Source organism: Oncorhynchus tshawytscha, linkage group LG26, assembly GCF_018296145.1.
Source record: "Oncorhynchus tshawytscha isolate Ot180627B linkage group LG26, Otsh_v2.0, whole genome shotgun sequence".
NCBI classification, from domain to species: Eukaryota; Metazoa; Chordata; class Actinopteri; order Salmoniformes; family Salmonidae; genus Oncorhynchus; species Oncorhynchus tshawytscha.
Window position 1 is genome coordinate 1,690,628 of NC_056454.1, and position 14,713 is coordinate 1,705,340.

Genomic DNA, 14,713 nt, shown 5'->3' on the forward strand with positions numbered 1-14,713 from the left:
TCTTTAGAAATGCAATGGAATGCAGGTCGCTCTCACGGGCGCGCATTTGATCAGCTCAGTCAGACCTCAGTCAGACCTCTGGTTGAAACAGTTCTCATTCGCTCCCACTTCACAGTAGAAGCCTCAAACAAAGTTCTACAGACCTACAACATCCAGTGGAAGCATTGGGAAGTGCAATCGTACCAAATTTACACTGTATCTTGGATAGGCAAATATTTGAAAACCTTCAAGCCTCAGATTTCCTTCTTCCTGGTTGGATTTTGTCTCAGATTTTTGCCTGCCATATGAGTTCTGTTATACTCACAGACATCATTCAAACAGTTTTAGAAACTTCAGAGTGTTTCCTTTCCAATACTACTAATAATATGCAGATATCAGCATCTGGGACAGAGTAGCAGGCAATTTACTTTGGGCATCTTATTCATCCAAGCTACTCAATACTGCCCCCAAGCCATACGAAGTTAAATTGCCATCACTTGCCGGCTACCACCCAGTTACTCAACCCTGCACCTTAGAGGCTGCTGCCTTCTATACATAGAGATGTAATCACTGGCCACACTAATCATTTGAATAATGTTGAAATACATCTGTACTCATCTCATATGTATATACTGTATTCTATTCTTCTGTATTTTAGTCAATGCCACCCCAAAATTGCTCGTCCTAATATTGATTTCTTTCTTAATTCCATCATTTTACTTTCAGATTTGTGTATTGTTGTGATACTACTGCACTGTTCGAGCTAGGAACAACATTTGATTTGATTTGATAAAATAAGTGTTTCTCTTACAAAGAACAGAGACTGACCAAAAAGCCCTATGATTAATACATATTTTTACTAATTACATTTCAGTCACCCGAAAACAGTTCCAGTGCCGCTTTGTTCAGTCATTAAAAATGACATATAAATGAATAAGTGAAGGTCAGTCAATACAGAAAATGTGCAGTGCAAAAACCATCAGGCGCTATGATGAAACTGGCTCTCATAAGGACCCCCAGAGGAATGGAAGACCCAGAGTTACCTCAAATAAATTCCTCACAGAGTAAAACATTCACATCTCAATATCAACTGTTCAGAGGAGACTGAATCAGGCCTACTAATGGACACCAATAAGAAGAAGAGACTTGCTTGGGCCAAGAAACACGTTCAATGGACATTAGAACGATGCAAATCTGTCCTTTGGTCTGGAGACCAAATTTGAGATTTTTGGTTCCAACCGCTGTGTCTTTGTGAGACGTGGTGTGGGTGAACAGATGATCTCTGTATGTGTATTTCCCACTGTAAAGCATGGAGGAGGAGGTGTGATGGTGTGGGGTTCTTTGCTGGTGACACGGTCTGTGATTTAGTTAGAATTCAATGCACACTTAACCAACATGGGTACCACAGCATTCCTCAGCGATACACCATCCCCTCTGGTTTGAGCTTAGTGGGACTATCATTTGTTTTTCAACAGGACAATGACCCACCACACCTCCAAGCTGTGTAAGGGCTATTTGACCATGAAGGAGAGTGATGGAGGGCTGCATCAGATGCCCTGGCCTCCACAATCCTCTGACCTCAACCAAATTGAGATGGTTTAGGGTGAGTCTGTGAGACTGTAGAGGTGAAGGAAAAGCAGCAACAAGTGCTCAGCATATGTGGGAACTCATTCAAGACTGTTGGAAAAGCATTCCAGGTGAAGCTGGTTGAGAGAATGCCAGGAGTGTGCAAAGCTGTCATCAAGGCAAATGGTGGCTATTTGAAGAATCTTAAATATAAAATATATTTTGATTTGTTTAACACTTTTTTTGTTTACTACATGATTTCATGTGTTATTTCATAGTTTTGATGTCTTCACTATTATTCTACAATGTAGATTATAGTAAAAAATAAATAAAGAATAAACAAAAACTGTTGAATGAGTAGGTTTTCTAAAACTTTTGACCAGTGTGTATGTGTGTGGAGAGTGATTGTGCTGGCATGTGTGTGTATGCAAGTGTGTAACTGGCCAAGATAAAGCAAAGCAATGCGACGCAGTGCGACACTAACAACAACACAGAGTTACACATGGAATAAACAAACATACAGTCAATAACACAATAGGAAACAAGTCTATATACAGTGTGTGAAAATTAGGTAAGATAAGGGAGGTTAGGCAATAAATAAACCATAGTGGTGAAATAATTACAATTTAGCATTACACTGGAGTGATAGATGTGCAGAAGATGAATGTGCAAGTGGAGATACTGGGGTGCAAAGGAGAAAAAAATAACAGTATGGGGATGAGGTAATTGGATGGGTTATTTACAGATGGGCTATGTATACATAGAAAAGAGTCGGCCTGAGAATTTAACCCTGTGGCACCCCCATAGAGACTGCCACACGTCCGGACAACAGGCCCTCCGATTTGACACACTGAACTCTGTCTTTGAAGTAGTTGGTTAACCAGGCGAGGCAGTCATTTGAGAAACCAAGGCTGTTGAGTCTTTCGATAAGAATGTGGTGATTGACAGAGTCGAAAGCCTTGGCCAGGTCTATGAATACAGCTGCACAGTATTGTCTCTTATCGATGTAGGTTATGATATTGTTTAGGACCTTGAGTGTGGCTGAGGTACACCCATGACCAGCTCTGAAACCAGATTGCATAGCGGGGAAGGTACGGTGGGATTCGAAATGGTCGGTGATCTGTTTGTTAACTTAGCTTTCGAAGACCTTGGAAAGGCAGGGTAGGATAGATATAGGTCTGTAGCAGTTTGGGTCTCGAGTGTCTCCCCCTTTGAAGAGGGTGATGACCGCGGCAGCTTTCCAATCTTTGGGGATCTCAGAAGATACGAAAGAGAGGTTGAACAGGCTGGTAATGGGGGAATATATTTCCATGTGGGCATGTCTCTGTGTAGTACTGTGCATTTTCCAGAGTCCGTTCTGGACTTGGGGACTGTAAAGAGACCACTGGTGGCATGTCTTGTGGGGTATGCATAGTTGTCTGAGCTGTGTGCTAGTTGTTTAAACAGACTGCTCGGTGCTTTGACCATATCAATACCTCTCACAAAGACAAGTAGTGATGCAGTATTTTGAGCCAGGAGAGATTGACATGATTGCATGTCATTGCTATTAGCTCTCTGTGGAGCAGGGCAGGTCATGAGATCAATGTTCTGGTACAAGCCTGTAAAGCCAACAGTGTTACAGACCTGGTCATTGTTCATGAAACCAGAGGACAGCCAGATGGCCTGGTGGTGTGCCACCTACCTTTTGGACCAGCTACATACTTCACCCTTTGCAATGTGGTAATGAGACATGATGTGCCGGACATTGAAACCATGTCTGAGGCCTACCCCTACCTCATCTTTCACAACTTCTCCTCACGACTTGGCCAGAGGGTTTCCAATATCCTCAAGTATTTGTTCCTGCGTCAAAGGGCTAGCCGTGCTGCTCTGTTGTCGGCCAACTGTAATTTGCCTATGTCCCTCTTTGTGGCACTTGACTGTATGACTGGGCAGTATAGGGCCTATAGGACTTGTTTGTTTATAGCAATGTAAAGAAAGCATAGCAACGCTTTATCACAGAACGACCTACGACCTACGTCTTAGCTACCGTTGCATGTATATGTTTTGACCATGGCAGTTTGCAATCCAGGGAGTTTACACCTAGCAGTTTAATCACCTGTACTTGCTCAATTTCCACATTATTCAAAAACATGCATCCTGTTTGCAAGTCCCATAATAAGTTGTTTTGACTGACTCTTTGTGCAGTAGTAGTGTTTAAAATGTTTTTTAAATTACTATCGCATCTCTGTACCCAACACATACAATTATCTGGAAGGTCCAGATAATTGTACCCATAAAGTACCCAATTGTCTTACTTGAGTAAAAGTAAAGATTCATTCATAGAAAATGACTCAAGTAAAAGTGAAAGTCACCCAGTAAAATACTACTTGAGTAAAAGTCTAAAAATATTTGGTTTTAAATATAGTTAAGTATCAAAAGTTAAAGTATAAATAATTGTAAATGTCTTATATTAAGCAAACCAGACAGCAATATTTTCTTGCTTTTTTAATGTACGGATAGCCAGGGGCACAGTTCAACACTTGACAAAATTCACAAACTAAGAGTTTAGTGAGTCTACCAGATCAGGTGCAGTAGGGATGACCAGGGTTGTTCTCTTGATAAGTACGTGAATTAGACAATTTTCCTGTTCTGCTCAGCATTCAAAATGTAACGAGTACTTTTGGGTGTCAGGGAAAATGTAAGGAGTAAAAAGTACATTCTTTTCTTTAGGAATGTAGTAAAAGTTATAATAATAGTTATCATATTAATAGTAAAGTAAAGTACAGATACCCCTTAAGTAATACTTAAGCATTTCTAAATAAGGTCCCTTAGTCGAGTAGTGAATTTCAAACACAGATTCAACCACAAAGACCAGGGAGGTTTTCCAATGCCTCACGAAGAAAGGCACCTATTGGTAGATGGGTCAAAACAAAAGCAGGCACTGAATATCCCTTTGAGCATGGTGAAGTTATTCATCACACTTTGGATGGTGTATCAGTACACCCAGTCACTACAAAGATACAGGAGTCCTTCCTAACTCAGTTACCGGAGAGGAAGGAAACCGCTCAGGGAATTCAGGGAATTCACCATGAAAACAGTTACAAAGTTTAATGGCTGTGATAGGAGAAACATGAGGATGGATCAACAACATTGTAGTTACTCCACAATACTAACCTAAATGACAACGTAAAAAAAAAGGAAGCCTGTACAGAATCAAAATACACTTTGTCATTATGGCGTGTTGTGTGTATCAATATAATCCATTTACAATTCAAGCTCTAACACACTCCTTCCGTGGCCTCCTACTGCTAGTAAAACCAAATGCATGCTTTTCAACCGTTCGCTGCCTGCACCCACACGCCCGACTAGCGTCACCACCCTGGATGGTTCCGACCTAGAATATGTGGACATCTATAAGTACCTAGGTGTCTGGCTGAGATTGTATCAAACATCTCAAACATCTCCAATCCAAAATCAAATCTAGAGTCGGTTTTCTATTTCGCAACAAAGCCTCCTTCACTCACGCTGCCAAACTTACCTTAGTAAAACTGACTATCCTACCGATCCTCGACTTCGGCGATGTTATCTACAAAATAGCTTCCAATACTCTACTCAGCAAACTAGATGCAGTTTCTCACAGTCCCATCCGTTTTGTTACTAAAGCACCTTATATCACCCACCACTGCGACCTGTATGCTCTAGTCGGCTGGCCCTCGCTACATATTCGTTGCCAGACCCACTGGCTCCAGGTCTTCTACAAGTCCATGCTAGGTAAAGCTCCGCCTTATCTCAGTTCACTGGTCACGATGGCAACACCCACCCGTAGCACGCGCTCCAGCAGGTGTATCTCACTGATCATCCCTAAAGCCAACACCTCATTTGGCCGCCTTACCTTCCAGTTCTCTGCTGCCTGTGACTCGAACGAATTGCAAAAATCGCTGAAGTTGGAGACTTTTATATACCTCACCAACTTTAAACATCTGCTATCTGAGCAGCTAACCAATCGCTGCAGCTGTACATAGTCCATCTGTAAATAACCCACCCAATTCACCTACCTCATCCCCATACTGTTTTCATTTATTTACTTTTCTGCTTTTCGGCACACCAGTATCTCTACCTGCACATGACCATCTGATCATTCATCACTCCAGTGTTAATCTGCTAAATTGCAATTATTCGCTCCTGTGGCCTGTTTATTGCCTACCTCCTCATGCCTTTTGCACACACTGTATATAGACTCCTTTTTTCTACTGTGTTATTTACTTGTTTATTGTTTATTGTTTACTCCTTGTGTAACTCTGTGTTGTTGTCTGTTCACACTGCTTTGCTTTATCTTGGCCAGGTCGCAGTTGTAAATGAGAACTTGTTCTCAACTAGCCTACCTGGTTAAATAAAGGTGAAATAATAAAATAAAAATAAAATAAAAAACAACAACAAAATGTGGAATAAGTGATAAGGGATATGAATACTTTCTGAAGACACTGTACACATGCATAACCCCCCCCACACACACACACAAACACACACTTCCACGCACATACAACAACCCCCGCCCATGAACAGAAATAATGGCATGCCATTGCATATATGTTTTCCTGAATTCATCTGTTCCTATCAAAGCACACAGTGACGTCAATACAGTGTTAGAGAGAGAGCCAGCCACATGTTCATAGCAATCACATGTACAAAACAACATCTCGTCTACATGTTAACCTGCTGCAAAGCTATTTCATGTCATAAGATGTCATGTTTACCAGCCAGTAGGGGAACAGGCTACGTAGAGTTACATAGTAACGTTGTGATGTTGTCAGCAGCATGAAAAGCTCCTCATAGAAAATGGGACTGGTATTTTGTGTTTCGGGATATTTGTCATGTTTGTGATCCATGCTACGCCAACATGTTTTCTGTTCAAGTATTTATGTTTTAATACAGTATATAATAAGTTTGTAATTAAACATATATACACTACTGTTCAAAGGTTTGTGGTCACTTAGAAATGTCCTTGTGTTTGAAAGAAAAGCACGTTTTTTGCCCATTAAAATAACATCAAATTGATCAGAAATACAGTGTAGACATTGTTCATGTTGTAAATGACTATTGTAGCTGGAAACGGCATATTTTTAATGGAATGTCTACATAGGCGTACAGAGGCCCATTATCAGCAACCATCACTCCTGTGTTCCAATGGCACGTTGTGTTAGCTAATCCAGGTTTATCATTTTAAAATGCTAATTGATCATTAGAAAACCCTTTTGCAATTATGTTAGCACAGCTGAAAACTGTTATCCTGATTAAAGAATCAATAAAACTGGCCTTCTTTAGACTAGTTGAGTATCTGAAGCATCAGCATTTGTGGCTTTCAGCTACAATAGTCATTTACAACATTAACAATGTCTACACTGTATTTCTGATCAATTTGATGTTGTTTTAATGGACAAAAAATGTCCTTTCTTTCAAAAACAAGGACATTTCTAAGTGTGTAGTTGTATTCTTGATGTATATACTGTACATATTCAGTATGTTATATGCTGTATGTATGCATAAATGGTTCTCTTATCTCTTTGACGTTCCGACAACACATATAGAAGGTCTTCAGGTTATATTTGTATGATGCCCTTTCTTTTGATGTGTACGTATTTCGTGATACTGTAGGATACAGACAGAAGAGTAACAAGAAGTGTGTGACAGCATGGCAGTGGGACTGGGGTACACAGGTGTATATGTGCGGTAGGAAGATGCTCTAACCTCTAGACCAGGAATAGGCAACTAGATTCAGCCATGGTCCGAGTGGATGGTCGGGCCCTCGAACATGATTATAATCATTTGTACACAGCAAATTGCCCGAACACTTTATGATAAAGTTCCATAATAAATGTATGTTTGTAAATGCTTGTTGTTCATTTTGTGTGAATAATTCCTAAGATCATTCACACAATGTTTAATATAAAACCTTTTTAAAAGCCTTTAAAAAAGATGCCGCCGCCCCTTGTTCTAGACCAACGAAGTATAGCATTCTAAGTGTGTATCTAACTGTGTCCTGTTCTCTCTGGTGCCGGGTGTCCAGGGCTGACAGCAGCGGCGGCGGCAGCTGCCAACGCGGCCATCGCCGAGGCCATGAAGGTGAAGAAGATCAAGCTGGAGGTGATGAGCAGCTACCACAGCAACGCCAACCAGCATGGGGCCGATGGCGAGAACGGAGATCTCAGCTCCAGCGTGGGTGAGTCAGTCAGTATGACCTTCATACACACAGATGCAAGCGCACATGAACACTCACACAAAGACATGCATCCAGATATCAATGCAGGTATGAATACATATGCAGACGCACACACACACACACACACACACACACACACACACACAGACACACACACACACACACACAGGCAGAGACACACACACACACACTCACACAAAGACATGCATCAAGATATCAATGCAGGTATGAATACATATGCAGACGCACACACACACACACACACACACACACACACACACACACACACACACACACACACACAGAGACACACACACACACAGAGACACACACACACACACAGACAGACAGACAGACACACACACACACACAAACACACACACACACCACACACAGAGAGCACACACACACAGAGACAGACACACACTCACACACACACGCACTCACACAAAGACATGCATCCAGATATCAATGCAGGTATGAATACATATGCAGACACACACACACACACACACACACACACACACACACACACAGAGACACACACACACACACACACACACACACACAGACAGACAGACACACACACACACACAAACACACACACACACCACACACAGAGAGACACACACACACAGAGACAGACACACACTCACACACACACGCACTCACACAAAGACATGCATCCAGATATCAATGCAGGTATGAATACATATGCAGACACACACACACACACACACACACCATACAGAGACACACACACGCATAAGCAAAGCGAGGATCAGAGTTTGCAGATCTCAGCTACATACAGCTCGTGTTGAAACAATGCTGTACATTCGCCACTCCAAGAATCAATGCACCCGTACAGTAGCTGTCAAGCTAAGGTTCTGGATTCCCAACATAACTATTCTTGCAAGTGTGGAGCCCAATATAGGTAGTTCAGAGAATGCAGGTCCAGTTGAAACATCTACAAACTATGTTTGTTTTCCTTTTATTTATTTGTACAATTGTTATGCATTTGAATATAGAGCTAAACACATTGTCTAAGTCTTTATAATGCAATGGTACATTCTGTCTCTACTGCACTGTAAAATCCAATCTAAAAACAACATAGAGATTGTTAAATACTACATTTAATCCATAAACACTGTATCCCAAAGCTATTAGCCATTAACTCAGTCTCTAATTTCTTTAATTTAATCATTGCTTTTTCAATATGTGCCATTTCAATTAATTATTAGCCCAGAAATACAGACAGATTTAGCTAATATTGCCACCGAGCCACTTAGTGTACTGTGGAAAATGATAATATAGTGTTGAATTATTATGAGCCCATTACAAATGATAGGATCCATGTAATCCCTAAAGCTTTGATTCGCTAAATAGTGTTTTCGATTCACTTACTCTAAGTGTCTCGATTCATGAATATTTCGACAGAAGTAGTACTAAGAAGTACTAAGCAGTATGAACAAAGAAGCACAATTCTTTAAAAAAAAGGTTGTACGGTTTTATTTGATCTTTTTTAAACAATACAAAACATACACATACAAATGACAACATCATACAAACATCAATTACCCCCCCCATCTCCAGTGCCCACATCACTTTCCACTACATGGCCTGAAACTTCACCATTTTCAATATTGAAGTTTGCAGTTTCAATATTGAAATCATATTTTCCAATGTGTTAATAATGGCCGATTGATTTCCAGGTTTTTAGTATACATGTTTTCAAGATGAGTGATGAGAAGAGAATTGTCCAGTCCACTGGGTAACTCACTATGTCTCTCCTATGTCATGTCTTGAAATATGCAGAATGATGGATTTAAAATAAGTTTACATTATAATACTTCTGACACCCAACGTTCTAGCTCCGCCCACGACTTCCAGACTTTATAGCGTTCCCAGAAAGCACGTATTATTGAGTCACTATTTGTTTTACACTTATGACTTGACTCTGCCGTTGTGCTGTAGAATTTGTGAATTGTGTCTCCTGTATAATACATTCTATACGTTAGCTTATACTGGGTTAAGCATCACTTTTAATTAACTGTCATTTCGTTAGTTATGCCCCAACTTTCCCTCCATCTACATTGGTCAGTCCAAAATGACGTATTAATTCTGCCATGGAAATAAATGTATTTCCGTTCAGCAAATTATTTACGGTTTCTATGCTTTTAGTTTTCCATCTGGACCAATTTATCAGTGAATTGTGAAACGCTATCCAAGGATTGTTCCATGGGGTTATGCTATAAGGGAGTGATATTGGTTCTTGTAGAATCCGTTACATTTTCCTCCGGTTTGTTATAGTGTTGTTAACTATGAAGTTGTTAATGTTCTTAGCTTTATCCTTTGAAAATAGACACGTAAAAAGATTCTGGGGATGAGCATCTTCAGTATGTAACCATAGTTCCTCTTTAGTGCATTTAACTACATGTCATAGGTAAAAGCCTTGGGTAGCGAGTTTTTACAATTCCAGGTCTGGAAGGTTAAAACCACCCTCAGACTTAGGAAGATGTCAAATGTCTGTTATGGTGACTGAGTATACTTTTTTTTAAAGAATGTCTTCGATGGGGTATTGGTATTACCCAGAATACATGTAGAAACATTGGGAGCCATGCTGTTCTGAAGAGGTTTATTCTACCTGTAAGACTTATGGGAAGATTGTTCCATTTCATTAGATCTTGCTTTCATGTCGTTGAAATGGGATAAAGTTGTCTTTATATATTTGTGTGTTTGTTGTCACTTATTGAGTATCCTAAATATTTGTTGTGGTCTACTTAAAGGATTGCTGATCTGCTTTCGTACTTTTTGAGAAGCACAATGCATGAGCTCTGAGGTCATCAATCCAAGAGAATAGACAATATGAGAAAACAAGGCCATGCGGTTACCAAAATCAAGACAAATGTGAATAAGAGCTAATAAGAATGACAATGGAGTTAATAAGAAACTGGTTTATCTTTTTACAGTATAAACTGAAACCTTGAGCACATGGCCTGCCAGCCACACATAAGATCGCACTCCTTGAAGAATCATCATTCTGTTGAAGGGAGCAGTGGTGTACATGTCTGTGTTTATGTGTGTGTGTGTGTACATGTCTGTGTTTATTTGTGTGTGTGTGTGTGTGTGTGTGTGTGTGCGCGCGTGTACATGTCTGTGTTTATTTGTGTGTGTGTATGTGCGCGTGTACATGTCTGTGTTTATTTGTGTGTGTGTGTGTGTGTGTGTGTGTGTGTGTGTGTGTGTGTGTGTGTGTGTGTGTGTGTGTGTGTGTGTGCATGAGTGTGGATCCGCATGCATATGTGTGTGTTGATGTGGATACGCGGGCCATGGCATTAGCTCCCTGAGTGAAATATATGGCGAGGACGCCTCTCGGCCCCATCCACAATCAATTGGATTATTTTCCTTTAATATTTACTCACAGCGATGAGATGCTTGTGTGCATGGTGATGAACAGTCTGCCACTGGCATTTGAAGGTGACCTGTCACTGTGTATGGACAAATCTCTCGCTCGCGGAAATGTAGAAAATAAATCATTAGGGGCTAGGCAGGGAGACAGACATTCTCTTTCTCTCTATCTATTTCTCTTTCTATACCCGTCTCCCTCTCTCTCTTTCTCTCCTTCTTCCCCCTCTCGCTTACTCTCCCCGGATTTAAATCGCTCTCAGATTTATGATTTGTATGAATGCTTTGTTTCGTTAAAGCAATGGCTTGCTGAGAAAAATGATGTTTGGTACTGAAGCCATCCTGATATTGATTACTGGGTGTTGCAGAAATGTCTTATTTATTTCGGCCAGTCTTGTGTGACAGGGTGTCCAGCCGAAGTCATCTTAATCAGTGGTTCTCAATCCTCTCCTAGGGGACCCCCAGCCATTCCTGGTGTTTGATCTATTCCACATCTAGTACACTCAATTCAACTGGTCAACTCATTATGTGAATCAGGTGAGCTAGTTGAGGGCTACAACATCATTGTGAAACGTCTGGGGGTCCCTAAGGACAGAGTTTGAGAACCATTGATCTTGATAATCAGCAGGATATATATGGCCCTAGTAAAGTCTCTTTAGATGGGCCACAGAGAGAGAAATTCATATTTAACCAACATTTATGAAAGGAACACAACATTCCTTTAATGTTATGGCCTACAGTAGTATAGTATAGCCTGTTCAGATGGACTGTGGAGAGAGAGCATGTTTAAAAAGGGAAAGCAACATTCCTTTAATGTTATGGCCTACAGTAGTATAGTATAGTCTGTTCAGATGGACTGTGGAGAGAGAGCATGTTTAAAAAGGGAAAGCAACATTCCTTTAATGTTATGGACTACAGTAGTATAGTATAGTCTGTTCAGATGGACTGTGGAGAGAGAGCATGTTTAAAAAGGGAAAGCAACATTCCTTTAATGTTATGGACTACAGTAGTATAGTATAGCCTGTTCAGATGGACTGTGGAGAGAGAGCATGTTTGAAAAGGGAAAGAAACATTCCTTTAATGTTATGGACTACAGTAGTATAGTATAGTCTGTTCAGATGGACTGTGGAGAGAGAGCATGTTTAAAAAGGGAAAGCAACAGTCTGTTCAGATGGACTGTGGAGAGAGAGCATGTTTAAAAAGGGAAAGCAACATTCCTTTAATGTTATGGCCTACAGTAGTATAGTATAGTCTGTTCAGATGGACTGTGGAGAGAGAGCATGTTTAAAAAGGGAAAGCAACATTCCTTTAATGTTATGGCCTACAGTAGTATAGTATAGTCTGTTCAGATGGACTGTGGAGAGAGAGCATGTTTAAAAAGGGAAAGCAACATTCCTTTAATGTTATGGCCTACAGTAGTATAGTATAGCCTGTTCAGATGGACTGTGGAGAGAGAGCATGTTTAAAAAGGGAAAGAAACATTCCTTTAATGTTATGGCCTACAGTAGTATAGTATAGCCTGTTCAGATGGACTGTGGAGAGAGTGCATGTTTAAAAAGGGAAAGCAACATTCCTTTAATGTTATGGACTACAGTAGTATAGTATAGCCTGTTCAGATGGACTGTGGAGAGAGAGCATGTTTAAAAAGGGAAAGCAACATTCCTTTAATGTTATGGACTACAGTAGTATAGTATAGCCTGTTCAGATGGACTGTGGAGAGAGTGCATGTTTAAAAAGGGAAAGCAACATTCCTTCAATGTTCCTTCAACATTATGTAGTTAGTATACTCTCTTCAGATGGGCCAGGGAAAGAGAGCAACATTTAAGCAATGTTTAAAAAGAGAAAACCAAAGTTTCTTCAACATTTAAAAAGAAAAAGCAACATTCCATCTATGTTTAAATTGGTAGTTGTACATAAAGGTTTGTTTGAATAGACCAGGAAGGGTCAGCTATTATCAAATGGAATTTCTCCTCAGATACTTACCTGGTTAAATGAACTTGTCAAGGGATCTCTTTTACTGAAAGGAAACGTATTGCGTTAAGTAGTCATGTTTGTGAAGGGATCTCTTTTACTGAAAGGAAACGTATTGCGTTAAGTAGTCATGTTTGTGAAGGGATCTCTTTTACTGAAAGGAAACGTATTGCGTTAAGTAGTCATGTTTGTGAAGGGATCTCTTTTACTGAAAGGAAACGTATTGCCTTAAGTAGTCATGTTTGTGAAGGGATCTCTTTTACTGAAAGGAAACGTATTGCCTTAAGTAGTCATGTTTGTGAAGGGATCTATTTTACTGAAAGGAAACGTATTGCCTTAAGTAGTCATGTTTGTGAAGGGATCTATTTTACTGAAAGGAAACGTATTGCCTTAAGTAGTCATGTTTGTGAAGGGATCTATTTTACTGAAAGGAAATGTATTGCGTTAAGTAGTCATGTTTGTGAAGGGATCTATTTTACTGAAAGGAAACGTATTGCGTTAAGTAGTCATGTTTGTGAAGGGATCTATTTTACTGAAAGGAAACGTATTGCGTTAAGTAGTCATGTTTGTGAAGGGATCTATTTTACTGAAAGGAAACGTATTGCGTTAAGTAGTCATGTTTGTGAAGGGATCTATTTTACTGAAAGGAAACGTATTGCGTTAAGTAGTCATGTTTGTGAAGGGATCTCTTTTACTGAAAGGAAACGTATTGCGTTAAGTAGTCATGTTTGTGAAGGGATCTCTTTTACTGAAAGGAAACGTATTGCCTTAAGTAGTCATGTTTGTGAAGGGATCTCTTTTACTGAAAGGAAATGTATTGCATTAAAAAATGTTTTACCTATTCCACTGTAACATTAATATGGCGCCAGAGAACAAAGCTGACGTTTTACGTATTCCTAACCAATTGTGCTTTTTTGTTCGTTTCTTTGCCTTTTTTTAGTTATTTTTTTGCTTATTTCGTACATAATGTTGCTGTTACCGTCCTTATGACCGAAAATAATCTTTGGAAAATAAAATTGATGACGTACTGCGGAAGATTAAACTACCAACGGGACATTCAAAACTGTTGTATCTCTTGCTTCACGAAGTCGTGGCTAAACGACCACATTATCAACATAACAGCTGGCTGGTTATACGCTGTATCGGCAGGATAGTACAGCGGCATCTGGTAAGACAAGGGGCGGCTAACTATGTATTTTTGTAAATAAAGGCTGGTGCACAATATCTAAGGAAGTCTCGAGGTTTTGCTCACCTGAGGTAGAGTATCTCATGATAAGCTGTGGACCACACAATATACGTAGAGAGTTTTCATCTGTATTTTTCGTAGCTGTCTACATACCACCACAGACAGACGCTGGCACTAAGACCGCACTGAATGAGCTGTATTCTGCCATAAGCAAACAGGAAAAGGCCCAAGGTGGCGCTACAAAGTAATAACTTAAGGGGGCTGAATAATTTTGCATGCCCAATTTTTCAGTTTTTCATTTGTTAAAAAAGTTTGAAATATCTAATAAATGTCGCTCCACTTCATGATTGTGTCCCACTTGTTGTTGATTCTTCACAAAAAAATACAGTTTTATATCTTTATGTTTGAAG

The 14,713-nt window shown here is 40.0% G+C and overlaps 1 protein-coding gene across 2 annotated transcripts in view; it reads left to right on the forward strand.

Annotated features, from left to right (window-relative positions):
- Positions 1-14,713, forward strand: part of dachd (dachshund d) — a 317,668-nt gene that overhangs the window by 178,157 nt on the left and 124,798 nt on the right. For both annotated transcript variants that reach the window (XM_042306339.1, XM_024388635.2), the window contains exon 3: positions 7,589-7,741. In XM_042306339.1, the coding sequence (XP_042162273.1) occupies positions 7,589-7,741 (153 nt within the window). The remainder of the gene's footprint in view (positions 1-7,588; positions 7,742-14,713) is intronic.